General features: G+C 41.5%; 1 protein-coding gene across 1 annotated transcript in view; it reads right to left on the bottom strand.

Moving 5' to 3' along the window:
* Positions 1 to 21,178, bottom strand: part of ZC2HC1A (zinc finger C2HC-type containing 1A) — a 59,181-nt gene extending 38,003 nt beyond the window's left edge. The window contains exon 1 of the mRNA XM_026662724.2: positions 21,144 to 21,178. Coding sequence (XP_026518509.1) covers positions 21,144 to 21,159 — 16 coding nt within the window. The 5' untranslated portion in view covers positions 21,160 to 21,178. The remainder of the gene's footprint in view (positions 1 to 21,143) is intronic.
* Between the last annotated feature and the right edge of the window lie 575 nt (positions 21,179 to 21,753).

Genomic DNA, 21,753 nt, shown 5'->3' with positions numbered 1-21,753 from the left:
GCACCTTCTTGCATCCCAAACCTCTCATCCCCAGCCCCACCCCAGAGTCCGCACCCCCAACAAGAGCCCTCACCCCCTCCTGTACCCCAACCCCAATTTTGTGAGCATTCATGGCCCGCCATACAGTTTCTATTTCCCAATGTGACCCTCAGGCCAAAAAGTTTGCCCACTCCTGTTCTAGGGGAAGCGAGTGCAGAAAACAGAGGACATGTGTGATGGGCTTGCTGGGGAAATGCACTGCAGCATTCTGTACTAATGGAATGTTGAATGCTGCAGAGAAGTCCAGGAGGATATGAGTGGGTGTTTGCCCTCTATCCAATGACAGACCATCTGTCATTGCCACTAAAGCGATGTCATGCCCTGGCTGGATTCCAGAATGTGCCAGATCTATGGTATTAGCTTCAATAAGATGAACTTGTAATTGGCTTCTGGGTAGCTTTTCTCTATGTACTTGTTCAGGAATAGGAAGTTTGACACTCTGAGAGAACCCTGAGGCCTACAAGAAGCAGGGAGGTCCCCTGAGAGAATCTGTCAGAATCCCTGGGGAGGGGAGGCAAGGCACTGGGTAAACCTGCTGGGAAGAAGGGTCTCTAGGGAAAGTTCCAGAGAGACAATGCACAGCTTAACCTTAAGACGTATATAGAAAAACTCTGCAAGTAGACAGTCCCTGCTTCAAGGAGCTTACAAGCTAAATAAACAGACCTCACAGTCCTCTTTGCTCATAAAAAGAACATTCTTACATTCTGTTAAAGTAAGGGCTCTTTCTAAAACAAATATCTTAAGCTTTTTCTGTCTCTTCCAAAAGGCAAAGATCATCTTGATAACTGGTGTCTTATACAAGAATTGTGTCTTGTTTTCGATAAGGCCCCTTGTTGTTTTGTTTGCCTTTTGGCCAAAATGGACCTCAGATTTACTACCTGCCATTTACAATATATTTACAACTTGAAGCTAAAGATGTCTATTAAATATTTTGTACAAATCACAATAATCAATGCTTATAAACACTTTTCAAAATATAGCATAAAAGAAAATAGTACAGAAAGTTAAAGCATGATAGAAGTTATAAAAGCTGCATTGTAGAATCTGTGTAAATGCAACTGGGTGTAATACACATGGTTTTATGGTCAAGGAAATTAAGATTAAAGTTTGAAAAATGTCCACATGTTTTGGGTGCCCAATTTGAGATGCCTACACTCTGATTTTTCAGAGTACTTAGCATTCTGTAGCACTTTCTATTTTCAAAGCATAGCTCCCATTGACCTCCATTGCTGCTGTGAGTGTTAAGAACTTCTGCAGATTAGGCCCCAGGTCTCAAATCAGGCACTTGAAAATGAGAAACACACAGTTAGTGAACACCTATGGTAAGTTTGATTTTAGGACCTGCCTAGCACCACACATGGTTTGATAAACTCCCCCCTCACACCTCCATCAGCACATTTAAAGTAGTTTTATTTAACTGATTTAAAAGGTTATGTTTTTGCACATTTTTAATTGAAATCCAAATTTCATCCAAATAGACCCCAAATTTCATCCAAATAGACGTTGACACAAATCACAAGTAAAAAAATAATCTAATAAAGAAATGCATCATTCACCATTTTCTAACATAATACAAACATGTAAAAATTAAGAATCTGAATATATGTAGGTTAAGCAATGTAACTGCTTAAATAAATGTGTATTGATATAGTGTAACCTCCCGGATAGCAAGTAGTAGTACCAAGTTTAGTGTAAAGGCTGTATTTAGTTGCAAATCAATATGTTTCAGTGGTTACCCACCAATTAAACTCAACCTTTCTTTAGGAACATAACTAAAAAATGCAAATGCAAAACAAAATTAAAAATGATTATTTAGTGATTAAAATTGGTAATTTAAATCAATTCCTCTTACTTCAGATCCCTAGCACAGACTCCTACCGCTTAATATAAAGGAGTGTCTCATCTACATGACCACTCGCTAGCAGCCTGCTTCTATTGAAGTCAAGGCAAATCTTCTACTGACTTCAATGATGCAGCATGAGGCACTATCAGGGCACTTGACATGCTTTACCAATGGGTCTGTTTTCTAGACAGCATAGAGCACAACATACAAGTAAGGTCTGAAATCAGCCTCTGTGTTATATTATAGTCCACATTAATTGTGCTATCTTCAAAAAAAATACTATCTGGTGATACTATATCTTCTCTACTTCTGAGAGAATTCTGTACCAAAAAAAAAAAAAATTCTGAACAATTTTAAAATTCTGCAAATTTTGTCAAAATAACAATATAATCACACCAGTTTCAATTATTTTGGTAATTTATTTCAAAATACCTGTCAACAAGTATGTCTGTAACAACACAAACGAAAAAGATTCAGGAAATGGTTTTTTTCACAAACAGATTCCTTAATAGGCATACTAATACAGAACTTTGAGCAATAATTCATTTAAACTACAATACAGAAATGAATTTCCCGCACCTCTAAGAAGCACTGCAAAGGCTTGGGGGAGTCAGAGGTAATGGAGGAGCTGAGGGAGAGGGAAGTAATTGCTGAGAAGAAGCCTGGGAGTGAACCTGAAGGGTTGTTGGGTACGGGTGGGAGAAGCATGGAAAAGGGTTTTTTGGAAGGGCATGGGGGAGGGATTGTTAGGAAGCTACTAAACCCTAACTAACCTCTCCCATTCAGTCAGGCATATCTGTCCCTGTCCCAATGTGGCCCTGCACTCCCAACCCTGTCCCCATGTGGCTCTGCACCCCCACTCCAGTCTGTCCCCCCAACAAGCCCTTCTGAAACCCAATCAGTGACTACCCCAGCAGTCCTGTGTGCCCTGCTCTATCTGTCCCCCCACTATACGTGCCTCCTCACCTGATCCCGTGGGCAGCGCACAGTGAAGAACAAAGCCTCTGATCTCTCCCTATTGGCTGTTATGGCTGGTGAGCAGCTACCCTCTGTTCTTGCACCACAGCAGCCCCTGGTGGGCAAAAGGCATAACTGCAGTACTTCTCCAACAGAATGTATTTTCTGCGGAGAAAAAAAAATCTGCAGGAGACATGAATTCTGCATGTGCTCAGTGGCACAGAATTCTCCTAGGAGTACTTTTCATAGAGGTGTTTGGAATTAAAAATGAGAAGAATCAATGAAACACTGATGATCTCAAACTAAATTAAGTTGGAAGGTATTTTCTAGTGGAACTTCTAGTTCAATTCCCTGCATCTTAACAGGACTGAGTTCACTGCTGATATGCTGCCATCTTTTCTAAGATTATTTGGATCCAATTTCAGAAATTCAAAATACCTTTGTGCTCTCCCTGTTCTTAGTCATGCTCTCTGCAAGTTTGTTGCATTTCATTTTCTCAATTGTTACCCTTAAAATTGTATATTTGTGTCTGAGATTTTTTGAGGGTGATTTGTTAATGTCTATTTATATTTTTCTGTATACCTGTTAAAATATCTTACAGTTTATATTTCTTTATCTCCAAATGGAATAATATACTATAATCCATTAATACTGCACTTTTACTTGTGAAAATATCTCATCTTCATTTTGCCTCAGGCTGTGCTGGGAATAGAGACAATAGTTACACAGAAATTCAGAGAGATATCAAGTTTCTACCTGGAAAGGAGGACAAATACAGAACCCTTATCTGAGCTTTTGCCATAAGTTAAGATTTATAATTTATTATTTGTATTACGTAGCATCTAGGAGCCCTAGTCATGGACCAGGATCCCACTGTGCTGGGCACTATACAAACACAGAATAAAAAGATGGAAGACTCATGTTCTTCCTTATTGACGAAATCAAGCAGGGAGACACTGTTTTCATTATTGCTGAATATTACCAATCCCTTGCATGAGGATGAGAGGGTAGCAGAATCTTTCAAATGAACAATCCTGCTCGAGAAACCAACTACTTATGCAAACTGTCTTTTTTTTTTTTTTTTTAAATAAAGAAAGGATCAGCGAGGGTATAGTAAGGCAATTCTGGCAATACCAGAGTATTCAGCTTTCCTTTCGGATTAGTTTGAGGCCTGGGAATGCTATGGAGACTATAATAGTCTCCTTGGTTAATCTCCAGGGGTTGAATAAAGATCCAGCATCTTAGATCTTTTTTTAAAAAACCTGCAATCAGCTTCCTTTGATACTACGGACCATGAACTGTTAACACGTCTGCAATGTGTGGCAGGAAATGGAGTCAGAGTTAAATGACTGGATATATTTCCCTCCAAGAGGACAGACTAGAAATTATCTGCCTGAAGTAATCTCATGTAGAGAATTACGGAGTTCCATCCTGACCCATTTTGTTCAAGACATATGGAAGGACACTGGAGAGAAATAGCAAGATGATTTGGGTTGAAGTGGCACCACTATGCTTATGCCACACAGCTCTAAATCTCCATTTCACTGAACCCAGATTGTACAGTCACCTGGTTTTCCCAGTATCTGGCAGAGATTGAGTCCTGAAAAAGAACAAGCTGGCTGAGCTCTATCTGGACATTGGCTGTCTGAGTAAAAGAAATCAGAGATAGTTTTAGAGCAGCTATATCACCATTGGTTAATAAAAGTTCATGTTCCAGGAGAGCTTCTGTCAGTTGTGTTTGGAGAATGCTCCCCAAATTTTCAGCTGCCTCCAATTACCGCAGCAATAACCAGAAATGCTTGCTTCTAGAATGTGTTTCACCTCCAGTGGTTGGATCTGACATTTGTGGGGAGTGTCTTCGGTGTCACTAAATTTTTATTAGGGCTGTCGATTAATCGCAGTTAACTCACGTGATTAACTAAAAAAAATTAGTAGCAATTAATCACAATTTTAATCACACTTTTAAACAATAGAATACCAGTTGAAATTTATTAAATATTTTTGATGTTTTTCTACATTTTCATATATATTGTATTGTCTTGTAACACTGCTCTACAGCCAAAATGCTTCTGAAATAAATGTAGTCAAACTTTACTAATTCTGGGTCACTGAGAACGAAAATGATGCTTAAAATTGTTGATTGGCTCTAGTTTTCAAGATATGCTATTGGGTCAGTATATACGACCTTTGACTTGGGAATGGCGGAGGATAAGTGAGTTATAAAGGGAAGGGATCTCAATTTAAACCAGAAATGACTAAAATACATCTTTGACTGGATCTATGAATAAATCTATGACTGGGTTTGGACAGTACTTGCTTTTTAGGCAAAACAATGAATGATGCAATCTGAAGCTGGTATTGCGTCATACATGATATGAATTGCATCATGTTATTCCTAGAAGTCATGGATGATGCAATCATAACGAAGCTTACATCACTCTGCTGAACAAATTGCCCTATATCAGCTCTAGAAATCATACAGTGTCGTGCTCTCTTATTTGTCAGTGTTTGATTTTGCAAAGGGACACATTTCTGTTTAGCCAAAGTGAGCAGAGATGCCTCGTACTTGTGTGAACAGTGCAGATAACTACTGCTATGTTTGTGGTGAAGACTTTTGCATCACAAAAGCGCAGTATAACCACTATGGTTAAGAAAGCCTATCACCTTTCTTTTGGCTGCAAAATTGGAGATCAGGACAAGAGGTGGGCCCCACACATATGCTGCAAAACTTGTGCAACAAATCTTCGCCAGTGGTTGAACAGGAAAAGGAAATCTATGCCTTTTGCAGTGCCAATGATTTGGAGAGAGCCAACAGATCATACCAGCAATTGTTACTTCTGCATGGTGCCTCCAGTTGGGAAAGGTGTGTCAAAGAAGAAAAAGTGGACTGTGCATTATCCAAACATTCCATCAGCTATACGCCCAGTACCCCAAGGAGAAGGACTGCCAGTTCCTGATGCACCAGAATCATTCTCACTTGAGTCAGACGAGGAAGAGGATGAAACTTCTGGTCCTGAACCATCAATGTCAAAGGACCCACATTTTCTCCCATCCTCCTCCTCTGAACCACACCTCATAACACAAGGTGAACTGAATGACCTTGTCAGGGATTTGGAACTACCCAAGACTAAGGCAGAGCTGTTGGGCTCCAGACTACAGCAGTGGAATCTCCTGGCAGGTGATGTTAGGGTTTCCATGTTCCGTGACCGTCAAAAGGATCTTGTCCCATTCTTCTTCATGGAAGGTGATCTTGTAGCCTGCAACAACATCGATGGTGTGATGGCAGCCCTCAACATCGTTCACGATCCAGATGAGTGGAGACTGTTCATTGATTCATCGAAGACGAGTCTTAAAGCTGTTTTACTGCATAATGGCAATGTTTTGCCATCAATTCCAGTTGGTCACGCAGTCCATATGAAGGAAACCTATGACAATATGAAACAAATTTTGAGGTGCATAAACTATGACCAACAACAGTGGCAGCTTTGTGGCGATTTGAAGGTTGTTGCTCTCTTGCTTGGTCTGCAGACTGGATACACAACGTACTGCTGTTTTCTCTGCGAATGGGATAGTCGTGCAAGAGATTCCCACTACATCAAGAAAGATTGGCCACTCCGACAGTCATTGGAGCCTGGGAGGAAAAGTGTTCAGCATCCACCACTTGTTGAATCAAGGAAGATTTTGTTACCTCCCTTACACATCAAGCTGGGTCTGATGAAGAACTTTGTCAAAGCCATTGACAAAACACAAGCAGCTTTCAAGTACCTCCGTGGAAAATTTCCAAGGTTAAGTGAAGCTAAGATAAAGGAAGGTGTCTTTGTTGGTCCTCAGATTCGTGAACTTCTTCGAGATGATGCATTTGACCATGCACTGCGTGGCAAGGAAAAGACGGCATGGAAAGCCTTCCAGTTAGTGGCAATAAATTTTCTCAGAAACAACAAGGCAGACAACTACAGGTTGTTGGTGGAAAACCTCCTCAAGGCATACAAAAGCCTTGGTTGCAACATGTCACTAAAGATACATTTTTTGCACTCTCATCTAGATTTTTTTCCACCGAACTGCGGAGCAGTGAGCGACGAGCACGGCGAGCGATTTCACCAGGACATTGCAACAATGGAGAAACGCTATCAGGGCAAATGGAGCCCATCAATGCTTGCAGACTATTGCTGGACAGTGACAAGAGATGCTCCATTTAATGAATACAAGAGACAAGCCAAGAAGCGCCGAGTAGACACTGAATAGGACTAAACTATGTACAGAATAGTTTTTTGCCTTTTGTTTCATAATAAATTTTATTTATATAACCCTTTTGCTGATTTTTAAAAAGTGTTACATAAACAGGACAGGTGAAATATTATCATGTAAAGCAACCATAAACACATGAAAAGACCTAGGTTTACAATTTATGATTAAAACTCTACTATCTACACAATATACATAGACATAAAATGTAAAAACTTAAATATCTTAGAAACAGTAGCCAATCAGTTGTTTTAATTGTCATATTTGAATTCAGCACATCAAAATACATAATAAATAGCACATTTTATCTCTGAAGCAGACGACTTCTCAAAAATTGTAGACCAGTGTAATTGAAATCAAAGTGTATATTTTTATTACAATATTTGCACTGTAAAAATGATAAACAAAACGAAGTGTTTTTCAATTCACCTCATACAAGTACTGTAGTGCAATCTCTTTGTTGTGAAAGTGAAATTTACAAATGTAGATTTTTTTTTTGTTACATAACTGCACTCAAAAATAAAATGTAAAACTTCAGAACCTACAAGTCCACTCAGTCATACTTCTTGTTCAGCCAATTGCTAAGACAAACAAGTTTGTTTACATTTACGGGAGATAATGCTGCCCTCTTCTTATTTATAATGCCACCAGAAAGTAAGAGCAGGGATTTGCATGGCACTTTTGTAGCCGGCATTGCAAGGTATTTACATGCCAGATATGCTAAACATTCGTATGCCCCTTCATGCTTTGGCCACCATTCCAGGGGACATGCTTCCATGCTGATGATACACTTTAAAAAAATAATGCATTAATTAAATTTCTGACTGAACTCCTTGGGGGAGGATAGTATGTCTCCTGCTCTGTTTTACCTGCATTCTGCCATATATTTCATGTTATAGCAGTCTCGGATGATGACCCAGCATATGTTGTTCGTTTTAAGAACACTTTCACAGCAGATTTGACAAAAGGCAAAGGTGGTACCAAATGTGAGATTTCTAAAGCACTGGACCCAAAGTTTAAGAATCTGAAGTGCCTTCCAAAATCTGAGAGGCATGTGGTGGAGCATGTTTTCAGAAGTCTTAAAAGAGCAACACTCTGCTGCAGAAACTTCACAACCCAAACCAACAGAAAAAGAAAATCAACCTTCTGCTAGTGCTATCTGACTCAGATGATGAAAATGAGTATGCATCGGTCTGCTCTTCTTTGGATCGTTACTGAGCAGAATCCATCATCAGAATGGATGCATGTCCTCTGGAATGGAGGTTGAAGCATGAAGGGACGTATGACTCTTTAGCACATCTAGCACAAATATCTTGCGACGCTGGCTACAACAGTGCCATGCGAATGCCTGTTGTCACTTTCGGGTGCCATTGTAAAAAGAAGTGGGCAGTATTATCTCCTGCAAACTTGTTTGTCTGAGTGATTGGCTGAAGTAGGACTGAGTGGACTTGTAGGCTCTAAAGTTCTACATTGTTTTATTTTTGAATGCAGTTATTTTATTTACATAATTCTACATTTGTAAGTTCAACTTTCATGATAAAGAGATTGCACTACAGTACTTGTATTAGGTGAATTGAAAAATTCTATTTCTTTTGTTTTTTACAGTGCAAGTATTTGTAATAAAAATAAATGAGCATTTTACACTTTGTATTCTGTGTTGTAATTGAAATCAATATATTTTAAAATGTAGAAAACATCCAAAAATATTTAAATAAATGGTATTCTATTAACAGCACAATTAATTGCACGATTAGTTTTTTTAATCGCTTGAAAGCCCTAATTTTTAATTGAAATTGTATTATAAGTTTTCTCTTTTTAAAGTTGTGTGCGCAAACCTAAATAAAATTTGTTGTATAAACTGAAAAAAAATGCATGTACTATATTTATTAGTAGCAGTTTGACATTCCTGTAAAATGCCATAGGTTGTCCTTCAAAATTTATCTGCTGTGCTGACATAAAATCTTGGTCACTTGTAGCAACCAAAACTCCATTCAAACTTGCAGAAACTCTCTAGTATAAACGTTTCCTTTTATATGATGTAGATGCATCAGTTTATCTCTAAAAATTCACAAACATTCATGCAAGGGCTGACAAAAGTGTTCCCATACAATTTCAAATTTCACTGCTTCCTCGCATAATTTTTCCCTGCTATTATTGGTATTCCAGCCACTTGAGTTGTGGGGAAAAAAATCTCAGTGCTTATACACTTCAGATTGTTTTGCCTTGGAAAGATCTTGTGATAATGATTCAGACTACAGTCCCTTGAGCGCCACAGTTTCCATTATATTTCCACTGATCAGTGTTGTCTGGGATGCCATTTTTATTTATATTTTTACTATACTATTTAACAGAAGCAGAGACTGACAAATAGCACAAACAATGGTCATACAAAAATGACAATGTGACCACATGTAAAATATGCCATCTGGGAAACACTTCTTGGGAAGGCATATTTAAAAGATTAAGAAAACTAAAATGAGGGATAAATCAAGTGAGAGAACACAATAGGACAAACACGAAAATGATACTAAAGGTGGCTAATAAATAGGGCCCTACCAAATTCATGGCCATGAAAAACACATCACGGACTGTGAAATCTGGTCTTCCCCTGTAAAATCTGTTCTTTTGTGTGCTTTTACCCTATACTACACAGATTTCACAGGGGAGACCAGCGTTCTCAAACTGGGGTTCCTGACCCAAAACGGAATTGCAGGGGGGGGTCACAAGGTTATTTTAGGGGAGTCACGGTATTGCTACCCTTACTTTTCCGCTGCCTTCAGAGCTGGGCGGCCGGAGAGTGATGGTTGTTGGCTGGGTGCCCAGCTCTGAATGTAGCGCCCCACCAGCAGCAGCGCAGAAGTAAAGGTGGCAATACCATACCATGCCATCCTTATTTCTGTGCTGCTGCTGATGGCGACTCTGCCTTCAGAGCTGGGCTCCCTGCTAGCAGCCACCGCTCTCCAGCTGCACATCTCTGAAGGCAGTGCCACAGAAGTAAGGGTAGCAGTACCACAACCTCCCCTACAACTCCTTTTTGGGGTCACGACCCCTAAAATTACAACACAATGAAATTTCATATTTAAATAGCTGCAGTCATGAAATTTATGATTTTAAAAATCCTATGACCATGAAATTGACCAAAATGGACTGTGAATTTGGTAGGGCCTAATAAACTGGGTTGCCAATTTTGCAAATTGTCCATTTGAATGTTACATAGACATATGCTATCTATGCTCATATTTGTAGAATACGATCAAGTCAGAGGGAGAAGGTGTGTATATAAAATCCTTTGTATGCTGTAACTAACAGTGGATACCTTGTTAAAGTGTGTTTGTCAGTTACAATTAAGCTGCTGCTAGAAATTTTAAAGTGTATACTTCATTTAATCAAGACCATCATTCCAGTTTAGATAAACTATTCACTAGATTGCCTCAGAAGTTAGATGCATAAATGCTCAAAGAGCCAGCATGCTTCAAACATAATAATAAGTTCTCTCTTCTCAATACCCATCCTTTCACATACTTCTAGTTAGGGGCCAGTTTCTTTGAATTTAGAATACAGTTAGCAAACAAAATGTTAGTAGCAGGACATACTTTATCCACCCAAAATTGAAGAGAATGGAATTCAAAAGAGGAAAGACTTACACATTCCTTTCCATCTTCATATTGCCAATGCAATTGATAATGCACTACAGTACACCATAAGGCAGTGATTCCCAAACTTGTTTTGCCGCTTGTGCAGGGAAAGCCCCTGGTGGGCCGGGCCGGTTTGTTTACCTGCCGCATCCGCAGGTTCGGCCGATTGCGGTTCCCAGTGGCCGCGGTTCGCTGCTCCAGGCCAATGGGAGCTGCTGGAAGCGGCGTGGGCCGAGGGACATACCGGCCGCCGCTTCCAGCAGCTCCCAAGCGGCGGAACAAATTTGGGAACCACTGCCATAAGGCTTTCCTTTCCATCTCCAACAGATACCAAAAAGCAGTATGTACCTCAGCTTCATGTATTTCACAGTCTAGTGCAAAACTTTTACATTGACCCCATATGCTTTTAAAATAATTATATCCACAAATCAGCACATCTGATTGTCAGACATTCCATGCACTGGGGAAGCAAGACAGGCTGATGCCCACGAGCACACTCCCTTGAGGCATACCAGGGCATTGCAAGGCTGCTCCCCTCTTTTGGTCTTGCAATGATTTACTCAGCACTGGGAACTGAGAACAAGATGCCTCCTCCGTGGGGTCTCATTATTGACTCCTTTTACAGAATACAAGAAAACCCTTCCTTCATTAGCCCCTTGAGTCCAACTCTTCTTCTGGCTCTGAGGCTCAAGCCAACAAGCATTCTCTCCCAAGTTCAGGAGTCCCCAACCTTCCTCCCGAAGCTGGGTTATGCTTCAGGCCAGCTATAGTCCTCAATCAGCTTCTCCTCCTTTCCTCACTCATTTCACCTATCAGCTTGGAGGGGTTAACAGGCCTCTTTCATCCTTCCGCTGCTAGAGTCTCAGGGTGCTCCCCTCTCTAAGGGCAACCCATCTAACTGAGCTCTCATGGCATTTTATCAGGTCCAGGTACTCGTTAATTAACTGCTAGATGGAGTTGTTTGCTATAAAAAGGCGGCAATCATGGGTAGACTGGGCCCTGACTCCCCTTAAAGAGACCAGCTACCCTGTGACAGGAAGGAATTATGCCACCTTAACACAGCTGAGGTCACTTAATGTTTTGTCTCAGAGTGTAAAGTTTGATTAAATTGGGATATTTATTGCTTTTTTGGTAACAAGTCCAAACTCTTCATGTTTAAAAGTTACAATATAACCTGTGAGTTGGAGGGAACCTTTGCAAAGGAGTCTATGTCATCGCTCACTTCCCAAAACATTCTGTAGCTTCTCATGACCCTCTGGAAATTGAATACAGACAAGTGGCTGCAGCAACAGCGTGCATGTGCCTGCATTACACCGGCAGGTCTGCCTATTGTGCTCCCCATTTCTCTAAGCCCCGCCAACCCTGACAGTATGACGCATACAAACATACCCATGTTGGACACCTGTGCAACAGCCACCATCTTGTCCAACATCAGGGACTGAACCAATGATGGCTAGAGTTAGAAGCATGTGTCTAAAGAGGTTGTACTGCTGAGCCAGACCCTCAAAATGAGAGTTGTCACAGACTCACATCTTCTGTGCACTGGGCACAGAGGAGGATGCCTAATATAGAAACTGACCATGGCGTCATACAAGCAAAATACATGACAGATTCCTGATATGTGTATTTGTATAATTTCTGATGTGTAACAAGAATGTGTATTTTGTTGACACATAATTTACAGATCATAGCTTTTCAGTACAGAATTTATTTTAATGGTATGAATCCCCTACAGAGATCAGCAGCAGGGTTTGAGAAGCCCTTACCACTTCAGCATCAGGAGTAACTGCTAGTCTCTTCCTACACCAGCCATTGGAAAACTTGACGTACTTTGCCAGTGTGTTACACAAACTATTTACTACACAGTAGAATAATATCAGTGATAAGTGTTTTATATGTCTTTGTTAACCTTTCGCAAGAAAAGTGAGACAAATGTGAAAAATTGCAAAAACTGGTGATTTTTAAACTCTTATTTTTTTATCAATTCAATTTTATCAATCCATGAAAAATTCATATAGTGCTCGTTTTGCTACTTCAATCCGATTTTTACAAAATAACGGTTTAAAACTACTGTTGAAACTGAACTCCATAACTGTCTACCACTGCGCTATAAAAGTGCAGAGACTTCTCTCTCTCACTTAAGGTACAAAATCAGCTTTAAAAAACAAACAAAACGCACACTTCTATCTGAAAATATTTTACCTACTATTGCTGCAAACAATTATTATGAACCAGAGACTAAATAAAAATTGTCTATGTTTTAAAAGCTTTGTGCATTTGACAGCATTTTGTCAATTTAGTTGTTTCTCTTGTACATACAGCCTCTCATGTTTGTGTGGGTCTTTCATGCAGCAACAGAAAGAGGGAAAGATTTAAAAAGGAAAACATGATTGTAAAACCATAAAAATTGGAAGAGGATTCAGGGGCCAGTGTCGTATTTGAAAATACTTGAAATCTAATGAGGTTTAAAATATGAGTTTAAAGTTGATAGTTCCCCTTCAAGGTGGCAGAAGAATTCTTGAAATGCAAGCATGTCAGCATTCATAAAACATTTTATGAAGTCCATTATAAAAATCTTTCTGCTCCCTAGCTGATATAGGGTTCTGCCAAACACTACTCCCATCTATAACTGTGAAGAAGTTTGGGCCTACTTTTAAGAAGTGCTGAGCATAAACAACTCCAACTGAAGTTACCGGGAGCTTAGTCAGCACCTCTAAAAGTCAGATCTTGTACTGTCTTCAAAAAGTAACTTTTTAAAAAATTAACAATAAGCTAACAAAACCAGATTTGTTCTCAAGAAGACAGCTAATCAGCAAATAGATTCCAAAATAACTAACAAAAGCTAGGAAGTTTTAGATTAGCTTTTAAAAACTTATGTCAGCTTTTGTCACTTTAATTAATATATTTTAGCCCTGACCCTCCTACAGCCAGTCTAAGTTCCAAGACTGTTCTTCAGAACCAGCTCAGAAAGTAGTAAAGCAAAAATGGAACTAGATGTCATTTCAAAAGAAAGCCAGAAGTGAATTCCAAGGAAATTAGAAGTCACATAGAGAAGATTTATTTTGCAATTTCACTAAATAAATGTCTTAAGGAGTGTAATCACAATACAAGAAATATGATAAGCCCTTTGAATGTTACGAACATTGCTCTAAGATTCAATCAATATAGTCACATATTCTAAAATACTCTCCAACTTACCCAATCAGCCCCCCGCACTCATCAGAAAATTCCTTGCTCGTTGATTGATTAAAAGCTAGTTTAAACAGGTGCATCTTACAGGTTACAATATTAAGCTTTAGATGACTGTTAGAAGCAGCAAGTTACAAGGATGGGAGAACTATGCCAGAATTTTTACCACAATTTTACATTTAATCCAAGATGGCACCTCCAACACCAGTATATTGCGTCACTAGTTCAGTAATGTCTTAAAAGGGAAAATGCTACCTAATGAAATACCAGTACTTTCTGTCCCACAATTTTCCTTGGAGACTACCCTCTATACAAATGTTGACTAGACCTGATCCTTAAATTGTGAGATCTAATGTCATCACAGCCCAAAGAGGTACAGCTTAAGCTGGCACTGTCCTTTCAAGTAAATAAAAGCTTTGTTTACCTATGTTTACCCTGCAACTGTTGGAACACAAATACAAGCCATTTTAGAACATGTTTTGAAACAGAAAAAAACAAAGAAAGTATTTGCTTCTTACTGGACTGATTCACTTAAGAGAAATGCACAATAGTGACAAGTCAAGAAGTGACTGAATTTATTCTTCACAGTTCTGGGAAAATTTGTCTTTAAAATTAATTGGGATAAGAAAGTTTACAAGGTCACAACTCAATTTTTTTAAAATATCTAAGCTACCTTTTGGTGTGCTCACATCAACCTAGAGTGTTCATAAAGAAAATAAGCTTCATGCCACAAGAGCAATGTTTTATTTTTCAGCAAACAAGGTATCCAGGGTTGAGAAAAAGGCCTGCTTTGTAAATATGGGATATATTACACCTTTCAACTCCCAAAATTGATTTCCCATACATGGAATGTGGATAGCCTTGGTAGACTCGCGAATCAACTAGTCAGGATGGAACTGGTGGAATTTTTCAGCCAACACTTTTTTCCACTGAAAAGTGCAGTTTTGAGTCAACTGAAACATTTCCCAAATTTGCCAAATGTTTTCAGTAGGGGAAAAAAACAAAAAAACCTGCAAATAAATAAATAATCAGAACTCTTGTTTTGATATTTTCTAAATAAAATGTTTTGATTGTTGTTGTTATTAAACAACAAAGTTTTTATTAAAACTTTTCATTTTGAAATTTGGTTCAACTGCATTTAAAACACAAATTAAAAAACTCTAAAATGAAATATTTTGTTCAGACTAAATCATTCTTTTTCCAAGTCACTGAAAAATTCGAAACATTTTTGTTTCAGGTTAACCCCAAACTAGTTTGGATGGAGAGGACAGTAGGCAATGTTCTGCCATGATTAACACTGCATGAAACCCCCAACTGGCTCACAAATTAGGAAGGTGCAAATTTGCCATAGGGGTAAGTAAAGACAGAATCTGGCCATAGAAGTATTTGTGAGAAAGGTTTAATGAGTAAGGCTACGATTTTGTCATGGAGGTTGCAGAAGTCACGGAATCATGACCTACAAAAACCTCCGCGACGTCAGATGGCAGGCGGCTGGGAGCTGTAGGATGCCCCCCAAGCTCCTGGCAGGGGTACCCCTCAACTCCCCGCTGTGGACAGCAGGGGGACTCCCTCTACTCCGGCTGCCGTGGGCGGCGGGCCGCCCCCCACAGCTCCCCATCGCTGCACGTGGCATCCTGAAGCTGCCCACCTCCGCGAGCAGCAGGGGTGACCCCAGAGCTCCCAGGGGTGACCCCAGAGCTCCCCCTCCCAAATGGCAGCGGCCCCCCACAGCTCCCAGGAACTCCTGGCCACTGCAGGCAGCTGGGGGAGACCCCCTGAGCTCCCAACCGCCGCAGAGGGGGGAATCCCCAGAACTCCTGGCCGCTGTGGGCAGAAGCAGGGACCCCTGCTGCTCCCACAAACTCCTGGCCACCGTGGGTGGCGGGGGGGACCCCCGCAGTTCTCGGCCGCTGCGGGAACTGGGGGGCTCTAAGCCACGCAGTGGGGCACCCCACAGCTCCTGGCCAGCCTTCGCAGCTCCCACCACCGCTGGGGAAGAGGAACCCTGGAGCTCTGAGACCCCCACAGGTGGTGGAGGCCTCTGGAGCTCCCAGTCAGGCCCCCCTCAGCGGCTCCCCATTTTGTCATGGATATTTTTAGTAGAAGTCAGGGACAGGTCACTGGCTTCTGTGAATTTTTCCTTATTGCCTGTGACCTGTCTGTGATTTTTACTAAAAATATCCATGACAAAATCTTAGCCTTATTAATGAGTTTTTTAGTGCCCAAAAGGGCATCATTTGATAAAGCATAAGACACCATCTTTTGGTTGTACTCATTTTTCAAACACCAGGATCATATTTAAGAATTACAGCAGTACTTTAAGAGTGAACACAACAGACATAATCTTTCAAGGGTCTTAATGAACTTCAGTACCAGGAAAGATAATGAAGCAAATAGTTAAGCAATCAATTTGCAAACACCTAGAAGAAAATAAGGTTATAAGTAACACTCAGCATGGATTTGTCAGTAACAAATCATGTCAAACCAACCTAATAGCTTTCTTTGGCAGGGTAAGAAGCCTTGTGGATATGGGGGAAGGCAGTAGATGTGGTATATCTTGACTTTATTAAGGCTTTTTATACTGTCTCATATGACCTTCTCATAAACAAGTAAGGGAAATACAACCTAGATGGAGCTATTTTAAATTGTTACGCACTGGTTGGAACTTGTTGGAAAACCATTCCCAGAGATCAGTGGTTCAGTCAAGCTGGAAGGGCGTATCGAGTAGGGTCCTGCAGAGATCAATTCTGGGTCCAGTTCTGTTCAATATCTTCATCAGTGATTTAGATAATGGCATAGAGAGTACACTGAAAGTTTGTGGAGGGATTGCAAGTGCTTTGGAGGATAGGATTAAAATTCAAAATGATATGGACAAACTGGAGAAATGGTCTAAAGTAAATAGGATGAAATTCAATAAGGACAAATGCAAAGTATTCCACATAGGAAGGAACAATCAGTTGCACACATACAAAGTGGGAAATGACTGCCCAGGAAGGAGTACTGTGGAAAGGGATCTGGGGAGTCATAGTGGTTCACAAGCTAAATATGAGTCAACAGTGTAAAACTGTTGAAAAAATGCAAACATCATTCTAGGATGTATTAGCAGGAGTGTCGTAAGCAAGACACAAGAAGTAATTCTTCCACTCTACACTGCGCTGATCCGGCCTCAGCTGGCGTATTGTGTCCATTTCTGGGTGCCATATTTCAGGAAAGATGTGGACAAATTGGAAAGAGTCTAGAGAAGAGCAACAAAAACGATTAAAGATCTAGAAAACATGACTTATGAGGGAAGATTGAAAAACTGGGTTTGTTTAGTCTGGAGAAGAGATGATGGGGGGGGGAGGGTCATAACAGTTTTCAAGTACATAAAAGGTTGTTACAAGGAGGAGGGAGAAAAAATGTTCTCCTTAACGTCTAAGGATGGGACAAGAAGCAATGGGCTTAAACTGAAGCAAGGGCAGTTTAGGTTGGACTTCAGGAAAAACTTCCTAACTATCAGAGTGGTTAAGCACTGGAATAAATCGCCTAGGGAGGTTGTGGAATCTCTGTCATTATCTAATCTGCTCTTTAAAATCTCCAAACACGTGTCAAGGCTCGTCTAGATAATATTTAGTCCTGCCTTGAGTGCAGGGGACTAGACTAGAAGACCTCTTGAGGTCCCTTCCAGTCCTATGATTCTATGACAAATCCTGCTCTCTGTATTTATGCAAGTAATCCCAATGAAGTCAGTAGGGCTGCTTGTAGAAGGAGACCAGGATCTCGCTCATGAAGTTTGTAAATGCTACACCGGTAGCCTCAGAAGGATTAGATTTTTATTGGTAAATGTCAGTAAACATCAATTTCTCTGTACACACACAAACTGATGAAAAATATTTTCATCAGCAATAACAGCAATTTCAGATAGGCAATGGAAGAAAAATGCTGTTTGATAACAGAGTTTACACTGCATATTTTGACATCTGATGTTGACAATTTGTGTTTTAACAATTACAAAACTAACTTTTTGAATCTCAACATCTACTCTCATTAAACAATTATTCTCACTCCGCCCCATAATTTCTTGCAACTGTGAAAATTTATTGATAAAAATAGGAAAAAATGCTTTAAAACAAATAGCTATCCATCAATTTTTTTTAAAAAATTCAAATTCTGCCAAGCCTATATATAGGGTGGGGCATTCGGTCCAAAAATAATCAAATCAACTGACCAGTCAAATAATGTTAAAAATAGTTAAATATTTTAAAGCACTAATTTATTAGAAGAGTAACAAAAAGAGTAAGATTATATGGTCTCCAATAGGCTTTAGATATATACTTCTGCCTACTTACAAAAAATAAGTTTCTTAACTGAGGATGTGTCTACACTACAAGCACTACAGTGGCCAATTGCTGTGCTGCAGCTATGCCGCTGTAGTGTAGAGACTAGCTACAACAACAGAAGGGGGGTTTTCCATCACAGTAGTAAATTCACCCTGAGAAGCAAGGTCAATAGAACCATTATTCCTTCGACACAGCAATATCTTCACCAGGCCTTAGGCTGGATTAACAATGTCTGTCAGAGGTGTGAATTTTTCACACCCCTGAGTGACAAAGCTAGGTAAACCTAAATTTTAGGTGTAGACCAGGCCTGAGTTATTATAACACAGAAAAATTTGAAGCACAATGAAATAAAGTTCTAAAAATGAAAGAATGGCATCATGATGGAATCAAAAAGGTAGGCCACTGCCTATGTCTTGTTGGAAAATTTCACAATATTTGACCATGATCAAGTAATAGGCAATCAATTGACTGACTTGCCTAGCTACAAAGATAAAAATTGCTATACAATAAAAATTATTTTAATTGCTTTAGTTCTTTGAAGTAGAAGTGAAAAGAAGAGGAGGTTAGATTGCCCATATCATTCTTATCTTAAATACTCAATTGGTTATGACAAACAAAGTATGAATGCTTTTTTAAATGATCATTTACAGATATTTACACAAAACAGTTCTGTTCATGTTATTTTTAGCAACATTAAAAATTATAAACTTTTACAGATGTCAGATAGTCTTGCATTAGTGAAGTTATTTGCTTACCTCTTATCTGTGAAAGGCTACAAACCCACAAAAATATTATTTGCATTAATCTATCCGTAGGAGATAAGAAAGTGCAAATATTCCACAAGGCTTGGGCTTGTCTACACTTACAATGCTGCTACAGAACTGTAGTGCTTAGTGGAAATGCTATGTACAAACTTCTCCTATTGAATCACAGAATATCAGGGTTGGAAGGGACCTCAGGAGGTCATCTAGTCCAGTCCCCTGCTCAAAGCAGGACCAATCCCCAACTAAATCATCCCAGCCAGGGCTTCATCAAGCCTGACCTTAAAAGCCTCTAAGGAAGGAGATTCCACCACCTCCCTAGGTAACCCATTCCAGTGCTTCACTACCGTCCTAGTGAAAAAGTTTTTCCTAATATCCAACCTAAACCTCCCCCACTGCAACTTGAGACCATTACTCCTTGTTCTGTCATCTGGTACCACTGAGAACAGTCTAGATCCATCCTCTTTGGAACCCCCTTTCAGGTAGTTGAAAGCAGCTATCAAATCCCCCCTCATTCTTCTCTTCTTCAGACTAAATAATCCCAGTTCCCTCATCTTCTCCTCATAAATCATGTGCTCCAGCCCCCTAATCATTTTTGTTGCCCTCCGCTGGACTCTTTCCAATTTTTCCACATCCTTCTTGTAGTGTGAGGCCAAAACTGGACACAGTACTCCAGATGAGGCCTCACCAATGCCGAATAGAAGGGAATGATCACGTCCCTCGATCTGCTGGCAATGCTCCTACTTGTACAGCCCAAAATGCTGTTAGCCTTCTTGGCAACAAGGGCACATTGTTGACTCATATCCAGCTTCTCGTCCACTGTAATCCCCAGGTCCTTTTCTGCAGAACTGCTGCCTAGCCATTCAGTCCGTAGTCTGTAGCAGTCTTCCCTAGTCTTCCGTTCTAAGTGCAGAACTCTACACTTGTCCTTGTTGAACCTCATCAGGTTTCTTTTGGCCCAATCCCCTAATTTATCTAGGTCCCTCTGTATCCTATCCCTACCCTCCAGCGTATCTACCACTCCTCCCAGTTTAGTGTCATCTGCAAACTTGCTGAGGGTGCAATCCACGCCATCTTCCAGATAATTAATGAAGATATTGAACAAAACTGGCCCCAGGACCGACCCTTGGGGCACTCCGCTTGATACTGGCTGCCAACTAGACGTGGAGCCACTGATCACTACCTATTGGTGTAGGTACTTTGCTTTCCCAAGAGGCAGTAACTATAGCGCTAGCGCTGTCTACACCGGGGGGTTAGTTCAGTCTAACTATGTCGCTCAGCAGTGTGGACATAGTTATATCAACATACGTTTGTAGCGTAGACCAGCGCATAATCAACTATTTACAATATCTGAGAAATACTTAGCCACTGTGGCAATCGCGAAATGAGTGTTTAAAGCTTGTAATACAACCTAGCACAATCCTCTGGTTAAAAAAAGCAGACAGACAAGGATGCTCGCACCACCTAAAACAATGCTGTAGTCATCCCCATCAGCCAGCTGCAACACATCAGCAAGGTGGAGCCTTATGTTGGGAACTTGAAAGGCTTCAGAGACAATCAGGGGCTTGCTCCACTTTTGAGATTTTGTATGTTTAAACACTAGAGACAAACACTGAGCGCTTAGTTGTGAAGCCAGCACTGGCCCGACAGGGTCACTGGAGGGGGGGAAGAGAGAGCAGGGGTGACCTGGCTACTGAGAAGCGCACTCGCAGCCTGGCTGCCAAACCGCACTCACGGGGGAAGGTGCCCCCCCGGCGGATGCTAAGTCGCTCTCAGGGGTAGGAAACCAGGCTGTTCTGCTGTTTATGTCCCTGGGCGCGGACAATCCCCGCTGCGGGCAAAGAGCGCCCCTCGCTGCCCGGCACCGCCCAGGCGCAGGCAGCAGCTCCGGCCCGCGGGCTCTGCTGTCCCGGAACGAGGAGGGGGCTGACAGGGAGCCCAGCCAGCCCGGGGTGCCAGGCCCCTCACCCCGACTCCATACAGGGGGCGGGGGATGCGGTGCCCAAGGCGGAGCTGAGGTCTCATATTTCCCCTCCCTCAGGAACCCCGGTCCCTCCGTCCCACCCCCGCGCCCCGCCCAGACCCCCGGTCACACACACAGGCCCGGCCCGGGCTGGGGGCCCGCTGCGGTCTCTGATCCCCGCGCCCCACCCTTCACCTTCCAGCTCCTCCATGGCGCGCTCCGGCTCCGGCTGCCGCTGCTGTAGCAACACGGCCCCACCCCGACCACTAACATCCCCCGCTCCCATTGGCTTCCCCGGCCGGGCTGGCGGGCGCGGCGCGCAGTGCGGGAGGGAGGGGGAGGCAGAGTCCCCGTCCGTCGGGCCTGGCGCGCTCCCTGCCGATCCCGCTCTGTCCCTAGCCCTCCCCACATACCCCTGCTCCTCTGAGCTCTCCCCAAATACCCCCGCCGCCACCCACCCCCCAAACCTCAATCTGCTGCTTCTCTAATCGCTCCCCAAATGCCCCTGGCCTCTAGTCCCCCTCCATCTCCAAGTCCTTCCCAAATCCCCATGTCCCACAATTTCTCTAAATCCCCCTGGTGGCCCCCAGTTCTCCCGCATCTCTAATTTCCCCCCAATACCCCAGCATCTCTTAGATGTCCCAAAATACCCCAGCCTCCCCCCTCCCCCAATTTTCTTGCAACCAGTCTGTCCCCAAATCCAATTTACCTTCCATCCTCCTGAATCCTCCGACAAATCCCTGTACATCTTTTATTGCGCCCCCAATCTCAGTACATTGCTACTCTTTTTCCATACCTCCCAAGT

This window comes from Terrapene carolina, unplaced genomic scaffold (genome assembly GCF_002925995.2).
Source record: "Terrapene carolina triunguis isolate 2854851 unplaced genomic scaffold, T_m_triunguis-2.0 Scaffold58, whole genome shotgun sequence".
NCBI lineage: Eukaryota > Metazoa > Chordata > Testudines > Emydidae > Terrapene > Terrapene triunguis.
The sequence above is the reverse complement of the archived record's forward strand: the minus strand, read 5'-3'. Positions and strand labels throughout refer to the sequence as shown.